Source organism: Chiloscyllium plagiosum, unplaced genomic scaffold (genome assembly GCF_037043375.1).
Source record: "Chiloscyllium plagiosum isolate Xiang-an unplaced genomic scaffold, Cpla_swu_hap1 HiC_scaffold_1, whole genome shotgun sequence".
NCBI classification, from domain to species: domain Eukaryota; kingdom Metazoa; phylum Chordata; class Chondrichthyes; order Orectolobiformes; family Hemiscylliidae; genus Chiloscyllium; species Chiloscyllium plagiosum.
In genome coordinates, this window is record NW_028270139.1 from 152,471,227 (window position 1) to 152,486,441 (window position 15,215).

Genomic DNA, 15,215 nt, shown 5'->3' on the forward strand with positions numbered 1-15,215 from the left:
GAGCAAACACAAACCTGCTGTATTGAGTCGGCACAGAAGCAGGCCATTCTATCCAATTTCTTGGAATTGCATTTTGGAAGAGTACCTCATGCTGTCTCATCCTCTTTCGCCTCACTACTTAGTCACTTCTAGGACATCGTCTCCTGTCATTTAAGCCCCCCTGGGTCTCCTTCCCCCCCCCATATGTCCCTTCTATTCTCTCACGTTCTGCATGCTGGATTTGTGTAGTTGTACTCTCCTCACTCCCCTCTGTGACCCTCATTCATTCATTATTTACCCAATAAGCAGTGTGGTGGAGACCTCAGCAGACGTTTTTTGATATTAATATTAAAGAATGACTTCTGACAATTCAGTTCAGATATCTTTCAAACTTATTTCACACTGGATTTATGAACTAAAGTGGTATTTCATTCCAAAAAAAACTGAAGACTTGTTTAGTAGTCAATCTGTTGTAAAAATACTTATTTACTACCTTAATTCTCTTATAATATTAGTCTGTCTGTCTAGTCCCATGCTGACGTAAGCGATTCTGAAGCTCGTAGAACATAGAACAGTGAAGCACAGGACTGGGCACTTCAGCTTATGATGTTATACTGAACAGGACGCCAAATGAAACTAATATCATCTTCCTGCCCTTGTTCCATAAACCTCCATTCCTTGGATATTCATCTGCTTATCTAAAAGTCCCTTAAATACCCTTATTGTATTTCCCTCCACTAGCACCCTGATGGTGCGTTCCAGACTCCTACCATGTGTGCACCTGGCCCATATCCCTCCAAACCCTCCATACCCATCCAGATGCCTTTTAAACGTTGCAATTGCACTAGCCTCCACCACTTCCTGTGGCAGTTCATTCCATACACTTACCACCCTCTGAGTAAAAAAAAATGCCTCTTGGGCCTCTCTCTTGTATCTTTCCCCCCTCACCCTAAACCTATCCCCTCTAGTTCTGGAGTGCCCCCCCACCCCTCAGTGTCCGACGCTCCAGGGAAAATAGCTGTAGCCTATTCAACCTCTCCCTATTGCTCAAATCCTCCAACCGTGGCAACATCCTTGTAAATCTTCTCTGAACACTTTCAAGTTTCACAATATCTTTCCGATAGAAAGGAGACCAGAACTGCACGCAATATTCCAACAGTGGCCTAACCAATATCCTGTACAGTCGCAACATGACCTCCCAACTCCTGTACTCAATACTCTGACCAATATAGGAAAGCATACCAAATGCTGCCTTCACTATCCTATCTACCTGCGACTCCACTTTCAAGGAACTATGAACCTGCACTCCAAGGTCTCTTTGCTTAGCAACACTCCCTAGCACCTTACCATTAAGTGTATAAATCCTGCTAAGATTTGCTTTCCCAAAATGCAGCACCTCGCATTTATCTGAATTAAACTCCATCTGTCACTTCTCAGCCCATTGACCCATCTGGTACAGATCCTGTTGTAATCTGAGGTAACCCTCTTCGCTGTCCACTACACCTCCAATTTTGGTGTCATTTGCAAACTTACTAACTACCTCTTGTGTTCCCATCTAAATCATTTATGTAAATGACAAAAAGTAGTGGACCCAGCACCGATCCTTGTTCTACTCCACTGGTCACAGGCCTCTACAGGCACCGATCTACATCTCGCTGTATCCTTTAACAACTTAATACACTATCCACAACTTCACACATCTTTGTATCTTACTAACTCAACCATCTACGTTTTTATCCAAGTCATTTATATATATCGCAAACAGCAGAGGTCCATTACGGATCCCTGCAGAATACCAGTAGTCATGGGTCTCTAGCCTGAGAAACACCCTTCCACTACTACCCTCTGTGTTCTATGGGCAAGCCAATTCTGTATTCAGGTGGCCAAGTCACTGTGGCTCCCATGCATCTTAATCTTCAGGATGAGCCTACCATGAGGAACCTTGGGAAAAGCCTTAGTAAAATCCACGCAAACAATATCCACTGCTCTACCCTTATCGATCACCTTTGTCATCTCCTTGAAAAATTCAATCAGGTTAGTAAGACATGACCTGCCCTGTCCAAAGCTATTGTCCTTATTTAGGCCATGCTTTTCCAAATGAGTGTAAATCCTGTCCCTACAAGTTCTCTCCATTAGCTTCCCAACCACTGATGTGAGATTCAACTGTCTATATTTTCCTGGATTATCCCTATTTCCCTTTTTGAATAGAAAAACAATATTAGCTACTCGCTAGTCCTCCAGAATCTGTGTGATGGCGAGCAAGGATACAAAGATCTTGGTCAAGGCCCCAGCAATCTACTGTCTTGCCTCTCTAAATTGACGTTTCGGGCAAGAGCCCTTCATCAGCAATGTCCATTTCTGATGGACGGCTCTTGCTGGAAACATTGATTTTCCTGCTCCTCGGATGCTACCTGACCTGTATTTTTCCAGCACCCCACACTCGACTCTGATCTCCAGCATCTGCTCTCCTCACTTTCTACTAGATATCATTTGGCCCTGGTAATTTATCCACTTTAATGTCTTCAAGAGATCCAACATCACTACTTTCTTGATCTCAAAATGCCCTGGCATATTAAGTCTGCATCTCACAAATCTCGTTATCTTCCATATCCTTTTCCAGGGTGAATACTGATGCAAAGTACTCATTTAGGATCTCCCTCTCATCCAAGTACAAGTTTCCTCCTTTATCCTTGAGTTCTCCCTAGATATCCTTCTAATATGTGTAGAATGCCTTGAGAGTCTCTTTAACCCTATTTGTCAAGGTCATTTCATGGCCCTTCTAATTCTCTGCTTAAGTACTTTCCTTCTTTCCTTATATTTCTCACTGCCCTGTCCAATTTTAGCTTCCTAAGCCTTGTGTATGCTGCTTTTTCCCTTTTGACTAAATTTACAACCTCCCTTGTTAGCCAAGGGTCCTTTACTTTGCTGTCCTGTCCCTCCTCCTTACTGGAGCATGCCAGTTTTGAACTCTCATCAGCAGGTCTTTAAACAGTTCCAACATGTCAAATGTGGACTTGCCTGATAACAATCCTCCCAATTAACAATCCTTGGCTCTTGCCTAATACTGACATAATTTGTCCTCCCCCAATTTAGTACCTTCCCACAAGGTCCTGACTTACCCTTTTTCATAGCTACCCTAAGGCGTTGTAATCACTGTTTCCAAAATGCTCTCCTACTGAAAGGTCAGTGATCTGGCCAGGCTCATTAGCCAATACAAGGTCCAGTATGACCCCTCTTGTGGACTGTCCACCTAATGTGTTTCAAGAAACCCTCTTGGATGCACTTAATGAATTCTGTTCTGTCGAAGCATCTTGCTGTCAGGGAGTCCTAGTCAACATTGGGTAAGTTAAAGTCACCTACTGTGATTACTGTTTGTATTGAACCTTTCCATAATCTGCCTACGTATTTGTTCCTCAATCTCTCGGTCGTTATAGTATTTTCCTATCAGAGTGATCTTACACATTTTTAATTTTTGAGCTCTAACCATATTGCCTCAGTGGATGAGCGCTCCAACATGTCCCCTCTGAGTGCAGATGTAACCTTCTTTCTGATTAGTAATGCAACTCACCTACCTCTTTTACCTTTATCTCTATCTTGTCTAAAACAACTCATCTAAGCATTGATAATACCTTAGGTTTAGAAATGTAACGAATGGAGTTCTTTGAGACCGAAAATAGACGTGACTTTTTATTTCCCCTAAGTTACCACATGCACATTCAGGAACAGAGGGGTGCTTTCTATTCAATGCTAAGGCTGTTGAAAGATTTATAATTACAATTTGGAGAACTTGTGTTTTTGGATTACATCAGATCAATGCACCAAAGATTCTAAGCATATTTTCTTCACTTTTGAATGCACAAGTAGACTTTTCCATTTAGATAACGTTGAGATAACGCTGGTCAATGTAGTGATCCATATAGTTTTGAGAGCTGATGTATGACTCTAATTAAACACATCTACATTACAATTCAGTGCATAATAATGACACTTAATCAAAATATTTAATGCTTATTTATCAAGATGCTTCCATTCCCTCGACCAATGATCATGAACTCTCCAATGAATGAGGTTCCACAAGCAGCATCCAAATAGTAACGAAAGAGGGAGGAAATAGAAACTTTTTTTGTGTGGCTTAGAATGGCAATCAGACCTCAGAAGAGGTGTATTCAAGGTTGTGGCGCTCAGCCTTTCCAAACTACAAAAAACCCACGCAAATTAAAGCAGGCTCAGGAAAGCATTGCAAATCAGAAATTGCTGCAAAAGTTTTTGTCATTTTAATACCAATAGGAGTCATCATTCCTTCCCATTCCATAATGCATCTCATTCATGGTTTTTTGATTGCTTGATTTTCTTAAGTATTTCCTTTGTGTTCCTCAGTATATTTGATGTTACAAAATTGTTAATGTATATACTTTTAAATTGATTCAGCATCTTGAATTAAAAAAAACCTCTCATTTTGTCTACAGATCAAATTTGTCTTTCCTTATTCAAGCTGTGAATAGCCGAGGGAGGTTAGTATTACCATTTTGTTCTGAATGTTGTATTTCCAAACTGACAGATTTATATGTGCGAAACTAAAGTTTCCGTTATTAAACTTTGGGTGGACCTGCTGCCTTGATTTATTTGATTTTTTTTTAAGCTAAGTTCTGTAGTGGGAGAGTCTTAGTTTGATTGTTGGCCATTCTAAGTTGAAGATTACCTCTGTTGATCCAAGAATGCAGTGTAACTTCAGTTTGAGCATGTGTTCATTTCTAAGCTCTGGTGTGGTGGTTTTACTTTTTGGGTTAGTTATTGTGCCAGTCAACACCCTTGAAGAAAACATTGTGACAGAAGTCAAGAGGCAGGACTCCTTTATTGGGGTTCATATGTGGGAGAGCAAGAGAGGATGAAAAATGTAATTTTTAGTCAAACCATGTTTTGCTTTTCTTTCTTTCTGGATAACATGTCATGATGGAGAATTGCAAATGTGCATCAATGTGTTTCCATTACAGTTGTCTGGGTGATGTGCTTTTCTGCCAGAGTATCTCTCTATACTCATGTAAAAGAGACAGGTTTAGTATCATATAATCAGGAGGAAGCTCTTCAGCCCATTTGAACTTGCTCCACTATTTAATATGATGGTAGCTGATCAAACATTTTAATGCTTTTTATCCACACAATCTCCATAACAATTTTCACGATTGATAATCAAAAGTTTATCAACCTCCATCTGCGATATACTCTGAGTTCCAGAGTCTTTGGAGTACATAATTCTGAAGATTCACCACCATCTGAAGAGGTGGAGGTGAGGGGTGCTCTCCTCTCCTCAGTGTCATTCCCCCATGTAATTAAACTGTGCCCCCAGTTCTACACTTTCCAACCAGGAGAAACATCTTGCCTACATCCACCTTTTAAGTTACTTGTAGGTCTCAGTGAGATCACCTCTCACTCTTCAGAGTGTCAGCTTGCCCAATCTCACTTTATGGAGCAATCCCACCATTCCATGAATAAGTCTGCTGAACATTTGTTGCTCTACCTGTGACAGTAATGTCTTGCCTGAGATGAGGAAAGCAAAACTGCGCACGCTATTCCAGGTGCAGTCTAACCAAGGTCCTGTGTAATTCATAGACTCATAGAGATGTACAGCATGGAAACAAACCCTTCGGTCCAACTCATCTATGCCGACCAAATATCCCAACCCAATCTAGTCCCACTTGCCAGCACCAGGCCCATATTCCTCCAAACCCTTCCTATTCATATACCCATCCAAAGCCTCTTAAATGTTTCAATTGTACCAGCCTCCACCACTTCCTCTGGTAGCTCATTCCATACACATGCCACCCTCTGCATGAAAACATTGCCCCTTAGGTCTCTTTTAAATCTTTCCCCTCTTACCCTAAACCTATGCCCTCTAGTTCTGGACTCCCTGACCCCCGGGAAAAGACTTTGCCTATTTACCCTATCCATGCCCCTCATGATTTTGTAAACCTCTATAAGGTCACCCATCCGCCTCTGATCCTCTAGGGAAAACAGCCCCAGCCTATTCAGCCTCTCCTTATAAGCTCAAATCCTCCATCCCGGCAACATCCTTGTAAATCTTTTCTGAACCCTTTCAAGTTTTACAACATCTTTCCGATAGGAAGGAGACCAGAATTGCACGCAATATTCCAACAGTGGCCTAACCAATGTCCTGTACAGCCACAACATGACCTCCCAACTCCTGTACTCAATACTTTGACCGATAAAGGAAAGCATACCAAACGCCTTCTTCACTACCCTGAAATTGAAGCAAGACTTCACTCCTCTTGTACTCTAACCCTCTTGGAATAAAAACTAACGTTCTATTAGCCTTTCTAATAACTTGCTACACCTATTTGTTAGAGTTCAGTAACTTATTAAGTTCAGTAATGTCAAGTTCCATTGCACTCTTCACCTTCCAACTTCTCACCATTTTAAGAAATATTCTGCACAGGTATTCCTCTTGCAGAAATGGATAACTTCAAATTTTCCCTTATGTTCCACCTGCAATGTTCTTGTCCACTCCCTAAGTCTGTCTAAATCTTCCTGACAATGTTTGAAATCTTCCTCACAATGCACATTTTGAATAAGTTCTGCATCATCTGCAGATCTGAAAATATTTCATTTTGTTTCCACATCCAGATCAGTGATATATGTTGTGAACAGCTCTGGCCCAAGTACAGATCCTTGCAGTACTCCACTCGTCACAGTCTGTGAATACAGAATGACCAGTTTATTCCTGCTGTTTTGTTTAGTTGGCTAATCCTTAAACCATGCCAGTAGATTGTGCCTCAGTCCTCTTTCACATTTGCTACCAAACTCCTGTTGGGGCAGCTTTATCAAAAACCTTGTTTTATGGATTAGGGTACACTAAAAATTAATTGAAGAACCTTTTTGAAGACTGTGGAATTGAATCGAACTTGGGACCCCGGTGCTGTGAGGCAGCAGTGCTAACCATTGAGCCACTGTGCTGCCCTGTGATTGAAGTGTTGTCAGAAACTGAAGGTTTCTGTGAACTTTAGTGAATAAATCAGGCTTTTCAGTCTGTAACCACCAATCTAAATGATAACTGTAGTTTTCATAGTTTAAGAAATGTTTACTCTGTCTTTCTTTATAGGATCATCTCATTGGATAACCACATAAGCAAATTCCTCATTAAAACGGTAAGTTACAAATGTGTACAGTTTCTCTTCACTTACTGTCTGTTTAAAACTTGTAACTGGATGTTACTGTTTCACTGTAGAGGTACAATAATAAAACTGTAAAAGTCATGAAAACTTGACTATTTCTGTCCTGACAATATTCATGTTCATTTAAGTTTGTTTAATATAAAATTTATAAATGGTCTTGCTGGGTGCAGAAAAGTTTCAGTCCTCATTGTGATGGCCCTTTTCTTTCCCACAAGATCACCAGCTATTTTTTTTTGCTAGGACCAGATCTTGGGAGTCCACAGTCTGATATTGCAGTGGTGACCAGAAAGCTATCCAGAAGGTTTAAAACCAGAACACATATTCCAGTAGTGGCACCACCGGCAGTATACCCACCAGAGGGTGGTGGCTCAGGCATCCGCATTTGCTACTTCGCCTCCTGGATTGTATTCCACCTTGCAATTGTTTGCACTTAATATGAGAGCCCACTACTGAATTTAACCTGAAGCTCTGGGTGGCATCGTTTGTCCTCTAGGAGCCCTAGCAGGGGTTTGTGGTTTGTTACCATTACAAATTCACATCTATAAAAGGTATTGGTGGAACTTTCTCTTTCACACTGAAGATGATCGTCAAACCTACCTTCGCTATCTGTGCGGATTTGCACTCTGCATCAGCTAAAGCCCAGGAAGCATAAGCTATTCTGCATTCCCCTCCTTTGGGCCATCTGTGAGCCAGCACAAACCAATACTTTATGGGGAGGCATTGCATGTAAGCACCAGATGTCGCTTTGGATCATCGTGTGTCAGTACCTTAGACGATGAAAGCTGCTGCTTCATTTCACCTTGGCTATAAGACTTGCTGTTTTTCAATAGCAGATGTAAGGGCGCCAGTGTGGAAGCCAGATTATGTAGGAACTTCTCAGAATAAAAGGACAAATCCAAGGAAAGACTTAAGCTCCAGTACAGATGTGAAAGATGGGACACCTTTGATCGCCCTCACTTTATCTTCCAAGTGTAATCTGGTCTTGGCGCCTCTGCAGCCCAAATACTTCAAGTACTTGGGTTCCTGGAACACACATTTTTCTCTTAAGGCATATGCCCGCCTCAGAGAAACACCTAAGGACTTTGTGAACTTAGACAAAGTGCTGTCTGTTGGTCTTCCCTATTACTGGCATGTCATGTGGATAAATGGCAACCTGGGGTAGACCTTTGTAGGTGCTTTTGCATGGTTACATCGTTAATTCCACACACCAAGTGGTGTCCCAGCATCTCATTAAGGGTTAAACCAAAGTTGTATGCCTCTGCCAGTCATCTTAACCTCAGAGTTGTAGAGACCTATACAATGGAGACAGCCCCCCCCCTTCCCAAACTAGTCCATGCTGACCAAACTGTTCATCCACACTCATTCCATTTCCCTGCATTTGGCACATATCCTTTCAATCCTTACCTATCCATATATTTTTCTCTTTTTATTAGCACCAGCAGCACACAGTCAGTGCCCTAAGCTGAGGAGACTCTAAATCTCCTGGTTATGTTTTTTTCCTTTTTCTCTCTTTGTGCATGCAGGTATGAGACACAGTGAAAGACAACAGGTGTACAAGCCTTTATTCAATTTCTACCATTAGGAAGAAAGGAAACACCAGGGTGGGGCAGTGACAAGCCGTGCCCTTCTCAGAGGGCATTGTTGCATGATCAAACAGTGAAGGGGAGGGCAGGGATTAAATCAAAATAGAATTGGAGGGGGAAATTCCTATCTATATATTTGTCCAAATGTCTTTTTAAACGTTATTGTTCCCGCCTCAACCATTTCCACTGGTGTACCATCCTCTTTTTTTTTAAAAGAAGAAATTGCCCGTCTGTTCTGTTTTATTCTTTCCCTCTAACCTTGAACTGATGCTCTCTATTCCTCGATTCCTCAACCCTGGGAAGAAGACTGAGTGCATTCACCCTATCCATGCCTCTCATGATCTTCTATACCTCGATAAGGTCCCCCCCCCCTCAGTCTCCTACACTGAGGCATGAGAAAAAAGTCCTAGCTTGTCCAACTTCTCCTGAAAACTCAGACTATTGAGTCCTGGCAGTATCCTTGTAAATTTCTTATGTACTCTTCCAGTTTAATAGTATCCTCCCTACAGAAAGTTGACCAAAACTGAACGCAAGTCTCTCAAATGCAGCCTCACCAAGGTCCTGTACAATTGCAACATAGCTTCCCAACGTCTGTACTCAGTGCCCTGACTGATGTCACTAGCATATGGTGCTGAGAGTAATTCGGAGATTACCACCTTCAACTAACAGTCTGCCTCGGAGTATGCAGAGGTCCTTGTACAGTGTTTTTTATTAATCTATGGAATGGTCTGTGGAAATGGACCATTCAGCCCAAGTCCACACTGACCCCCAAAGAACATCCCACCCAGACCCATTTCCCCCTACCCTAAATCTGTAACCTTGCACCTCCCATAGCAAATGTACCTGACCTTTTATATTCCTGTATACTGTTGTCACTTTAGCAAGGCCAATCCACCTAGCTTGCACATCTTTGGATTGTGAGAGAAAACATGAGCACAGAGTAGAAATGGCGCAGACACTGAGAGAATGTGCAAACTGCACACAGGCAGTCAGCCTTGTGTGAAACGAACACAGGTCCCTGACGCTGAGAGGTAGTAGTACTAACCACTGAACCTTCCATGATTGTTCAAAGTTCTGGTGTTGGATTTGTACAGATGTTCATCATTCAAGTCCATGATATAATGGTATTGATGATTTTTTACATTCCTTTCATCCAAAGTATTGCAAGTCTGCAGCTTGCCTTCTTATCAGAAGTAGCTTCCTTGTTCCTTGTTACATTTGTCATTGACTAGTTGTTTGAAAACATAACTTTCCTGTGTTGTAATTAATTCCTTATATTCAGCAGCGGGGCAATCACTTATTCTTGTGGCAGAGGCAGCCAATTATCCAACTGGTACTCTTATCAACAAACACATTGACTTTGACCCCATTTACCACCCTCTGGGGGAAAAAGAAATGGGGGGGAGAAAACAGGAAATGGCACCAACCCAAGGAAACCTAAACCCATAAATAGAAAGCAGGTCACGAACACCCCTGCTTCACCGGAGACTCACTGATGTTACCTAGTATGGTGACAAAACGTTTGAAAACTAACCTTCGAGCTCAGTGAACAAACTTACATCCATAACAAACCGGTATAAAAACAGTTTTGCTCGTGTAGCTTCGACTCCCTCTTTTTAAAATGTTTTAATAACCTATTTTTCGAGTCAACTTAAATGTTATGATACACCCCTGAAGTAGGTGGGACTTGAACCTGGCCTTTTCAGTCCAACGGTAGGGAAACTACTGTTGTGCAACAAGGGTCCCCACAGAAACACGTCTGGACAAGGGCGGCCCTGAACTTTTGCTAGTATGCCAACTCCGTGGAACACCCTTCCCACAAAAATGTATGGATTTTTCTGCTGTACCAACTCTAGCTCTGGTTTCAATTCCTTTTTTTTTTCCAGCTGTGGTTAATTGCTTTTAATCCCTATGTAACAGCTTGTCTAATAGCTTAGCCCAGACAGAGTTATTACTACTACTTTGTGTGTAATAGTTCATCTTTGTTGATTATTTCAGTCCATTAACAGTTAGTAAAGTTCTGAAGTTTACACTATCATAATGATATGGGAAGAAAGCAAGAACTGGGTACATAGTAAGATGTTCAGCCATGATCCTATTGAATGATGGAGCCGGTTTAGAGCGCTGAATGGCCTAATCATTTTCCTATTTACTTTGTTTATATTCTTCTAAACATTCCAGTATGGATCATGGAGTAATAATGGATTTTCAAGGTCGACTGATTTAATGGTTTTTTTCTGTTATTTTGTGACCCTATTTTGAGTTTGGTGTCCTGACTTGATTTTCATTTCTAATTGTCTTTCAGGCAACCATGACTGTGTATGACATTCCAGATGTAACAGGAGGAAAAGGGACCATAGGGTCCGTGGTGTTTTCTGAATCGTTCTTGGAATCAAAGTTGTTTCTCAAAGAAAATGGTAAGTGGAATAATTAGACATGAATTAATTTTACAGACTGTTTGATTAAAGGAGTATTGTTTTTCACCTTTTACACATGTTTTGGGTAATAGTGGGGAAGAGTTGGAGAGATTACCATGCTTCCTTGGTCACTCAAGTCTCGGACTTGAACCAGAGTTTCTTGATCCTCAGTGACATAGATGATGTTAACGAAGAGACAATGTGAAGAATAACTGGAAACAGCAAGTTATAAAGATTTGTAGACTAATGAACTAAGTGGACAAACTTTTATTCAGTGAAAAGTATTCCACTTTGGATCCAAGAAATAACAATTGGAATATTTTTCCAATGGTGAACGTCCAGCTATTGTTAGGGAAAGTAATTTTGAGGTCAGTATTACTTCAAAATAAGTACTAAAGATTATTTCCCAGTAGAAATAATAACTCTACACAAGGTTTTTTATTTATGATTTTATATTGAGGAGACTTTTAAATACAAGAGTGTAGAAATTATGTTTCAACTGTACAGAATCATGCTTAGATAATATCTGTAGTGCTGTTACACTTCAATTTGGATACCACTCCCTAGAAAATAGATATTGGTCGCTGAGGCCAAATTGCACAAAGTTTACATTTCATTCCACTTAGAATACAAAGGGACAATCAAATTCAGAATTTGCTGGAGTACAATAAGCTTTACAGGGAAATCTAGAACAAAGTGGCTAATAAAAATTAGAGGCAGTTCAGGGCTGAAATCAGGCACAAGTGAAAATCTGAGCTAATCTCCTCAAAATTTACATGGTTGTCAACTGGAATTTTCAGGAGATAGATCAACAGATTTTTATTATGTCTAGTATTAAAAAGTAGTGTCAAAATTGACCAAATGGAGGGATAAATTAGGCATGTTCTTTTTCAAAGCCAAAAGAGGCATGAGAATCAAGGTTGGCCATGAGCATGATAGACTCCTTAATTACCTTAGCCAGATAAAATTGAAATTAGAAAACAGGAAACGGCAGATTATTAAATAGCTGGTTGTATCAATCTTCATAGTGTGTCAAAAAGGATGAGATGCAACAAAAATTTGAAAATATATCTAGGAGAGGAGCTAATTAGATTCAAAACAAGTTTGTTTTTAAAAGTTGCAGAATTAATAAAGTTGAACATTGCTAAATTTCAAGTCAAATTGTTCTCTTAGAATGAGAAATTGCAGTCAATCTACTATTTGGAGGTAAGGGCAATAAACATGAAGTGAAGGTCAATATTTGACGAAGGTGTTGGGAAGTTACTACATTTTTTTCTGGATAGTGACTGAACATTTGGACAAATATGAACTGATGAGGGAGAGTTAGCATTACTTTGTAAAGTATAAGTAACGTTGAATGAATTTTGTTTAATTTTTGTTTGAGCAGCTAACTTCTACCAGATGCAAATTTAATTGTTAATGTTATTTATATGTAAATCTTTAATCTGTTTTCTCCTAGAAAATGGATGAGTATATGGAATTGAAGGAAATCAGTCGGCTTAGAGAGTCAATTGGCTCAACAGTAGCAAAAAATGTGATAATAGGAATGTAATCAAATTAGCAGAATGTAACTTGGTAATCATTTATTTATAAGTAACTTAGATAAAGGTATTGAGGACTGTTTAACTAAGTTTTTGCTGACGCCTGCAAGCTAGATGAGAACAGAAAATCGCTAAGGGGCGTGAGTGAGTAAAACTGTAACAAATAGAAATCAATTTGGAGAAGTGGAAGATCATTCACTGTGAGGCTGAGGTAAGATGGATCTGAGCATTTTCTAAATGGTAAGAGGGTAGCAACTGTGGTAGATCATAAAGGTTCATGAGACCGAAATGCAGCAATCACAAAAACGTCTGGATGGGTACAGAAATTAAAAAAGACTTATTTTGACCTTTTATCCTCAAGAATATTAGAATACAAATTAAAGTCATAACAACAACAGAAGAAGGGGAGGAAATTTGTGCTGTCATCAAGCAACAAGCTGTTCTATGGGACAGGGAGACAAACAATTTTTCTTTAGGTAGAGAGAGAATCATTCAGAACTTCAGTGTGTGCAGATTTTATTTGGAGAAAAACGGCCTGTATCAACAGTAGTTAGTTTATCACTGTTTTTCCAGAATAGCAGGACAGGAGAAGGAATTCATGAGAAGCTCCAGGAAACCTGAGTGTAGAAGAGGAGTTTACGGAGCCTGGGTTAAGAAATTAATGAGCTATGTCAGTAGTTAGTTTAGCGGTCTCATGAAGAGACTTTTAATTAAAGAAAATAATATTGAGGTTTTCCACAAAGGTTTTCCAGAAAGAAACCAACTGAAGATGGAACTTTAAATGGAAATAGGGTAACCTTTCACTGAGGTTTGAGTATCTGTAAAATTATTGTTGATTGGAAAAATATTGAATTTTTAATTTTTTATAACTGTAGGAAGACTACTTCAAATATTTCTCTTGTGTAAAACCATTTTTTTTTCAATTTCCATGTGAAACCATTTTTGTTTTTCAATTTCCGTGTAATAATCTTTGAAATTCATTTGCAGGTACATGTGAATCTGTTCAGTGACTGATCGCCATGTAACTAAATTGCAAAAATAAAACTCAAGTCTGCCAAACCAGCTTGCAGTCTGGGATCTGACTTGCAGCATGAATGCATTTTGTTATAATCATGTTTGGATTAATGAAAATGGGAAAAAGCTTGAGTGGAGCACATTTGGGCCAAACAGCTTATCTTTATTTAGCTTTGTAATCCCATGTAGCCACTTGGTTGATTCATCACAGAGTCAGTCCCCATTACAATTCACTACAATCTTCCTTAAACTCACCTGCAAACGTCTATTGGTCCAAATCAAGTTTTTTTTAATGCATGCAAAGCTGAAAGTGGTGAATTTAATTTATTGGAAAATGCTTTTAACAGTAACTAATTCGAGCTGTTTGATTGTTCTTGCACATTCTCTTCTAGCATGCAATGTAACTTTTCATGGCAGCAGTGGCTCAATTTGATGATAATTTCTATTCAGGATCATAGGTTATTTTTGAGAATTAACAAGCTAATTCTCAACCTACATATTTTTAGTTACTTCAGGCAGGATATCCTCTGAGAACCCTGAGCGCAGGATTTGCTACCTTCTCTTTCCTCCTTTGCCACCAGTACACCTCATTCAGGAGTTTGTGTTCAAAGCATTTTGCAGCCTGATGTTGCCAATTTCAACGATTGATAACATGCACCTCCTAGTCATTATCTCGATGCGACAGTATTTTTAAGATGAGCCTCTGTCGCTTTGTAATGACTTCTTTGATCTCTTTTGAAACACTGGTAATTGAAGAGTTGAGGAAGTCGGACCTGGCTGGGGCGATATTTTATGGCTATCTGAAGCAGTGTCCAGTCCATCGTTGTTGGTTTTCAGTCCAGTGAGTGTTTGCTGGTTTGATTTGGGGTTTGAAGGGATTTTGTTATTAGAAGATATTGAGTAGGTTGGGATTGTATGGGAAGTTTAGAGGAATGAGTGTACACTTTATTGAAACATACAAGATTCTTTGGGTGGTTGTTGAAAGGTTATTTTTTCTTGTGGGAGTGTTGAGTGCCAGACGGCATAATGACAGGTAAGGGGTCACCCATTTAACACAGATGACTAGTACTTTTTTTTTAACCCCAAGTAGTAACTTGTACAATTCATCTCTGCAGAAGGCTGGGTTGTGAAGTATTCAAGGCTGAGAATGACAAATTTTTACCCAGTAAGGGAATCAAATATTTTAAGGATAAGGCAGGAAAGTAGACTTCTGGATTATCAGATAAATTGCGATCCCATTGACGGGTAGAGCAGAATTGATGGGATGAAAGGCCTCCTCTACACTGTCTTACGGTCTTTTGTTTTGGACTGTGGATTAAAAATTGTAAAAAAACATTGTTTGAAGCCAAGAAAATAATGGAAGAACACATTGCAGTTTTAATAAGAGTTACTGGTGCTCAGAGTTGCATCTAGAATCTTAGCTTTCTCCAAGGGTGGGGAGAATGCTCACCACATGACTCCATGGGTGTGTTTGTGGGGCACTCTTGCCCAGAG

General features: G+C 39.9%; 1 protein-coding gene across 4 annotated transcripts in view; it reads left to right on the plus strand.

The window, feature by feature from the left end:
* dnaaf9 (dynein axonemal assembly factor 9) overlaps positions 1 to 15,215 on the plus strand; it is a 217,442-nt gene that overhangs the window by 82,032 nt on the left and 120,195 nt on the right. For all 4 annotated transcript variants that reach the window (XM_087991656.1, XM_087991651.1, XM_043696328.2 and 1 more), the window contains 3 exons: positions 4,446 to 4,490; positions 7,094 to 7,139; positions 11,055 to 11,166. In XM_087991656.1, the coding sequence (XP_087847782.1) occupies positions 4,446 to 4,490; positions 7,094 to 7,139; positions 11,055 to 11,166 (203 nt within the window). The remainder of the gene's footprint in view (positions 1 to 4,445; positions 4,491 to 7,093; positions 7,140 to 11,054; positions 11,167 to 15,215) is intronic.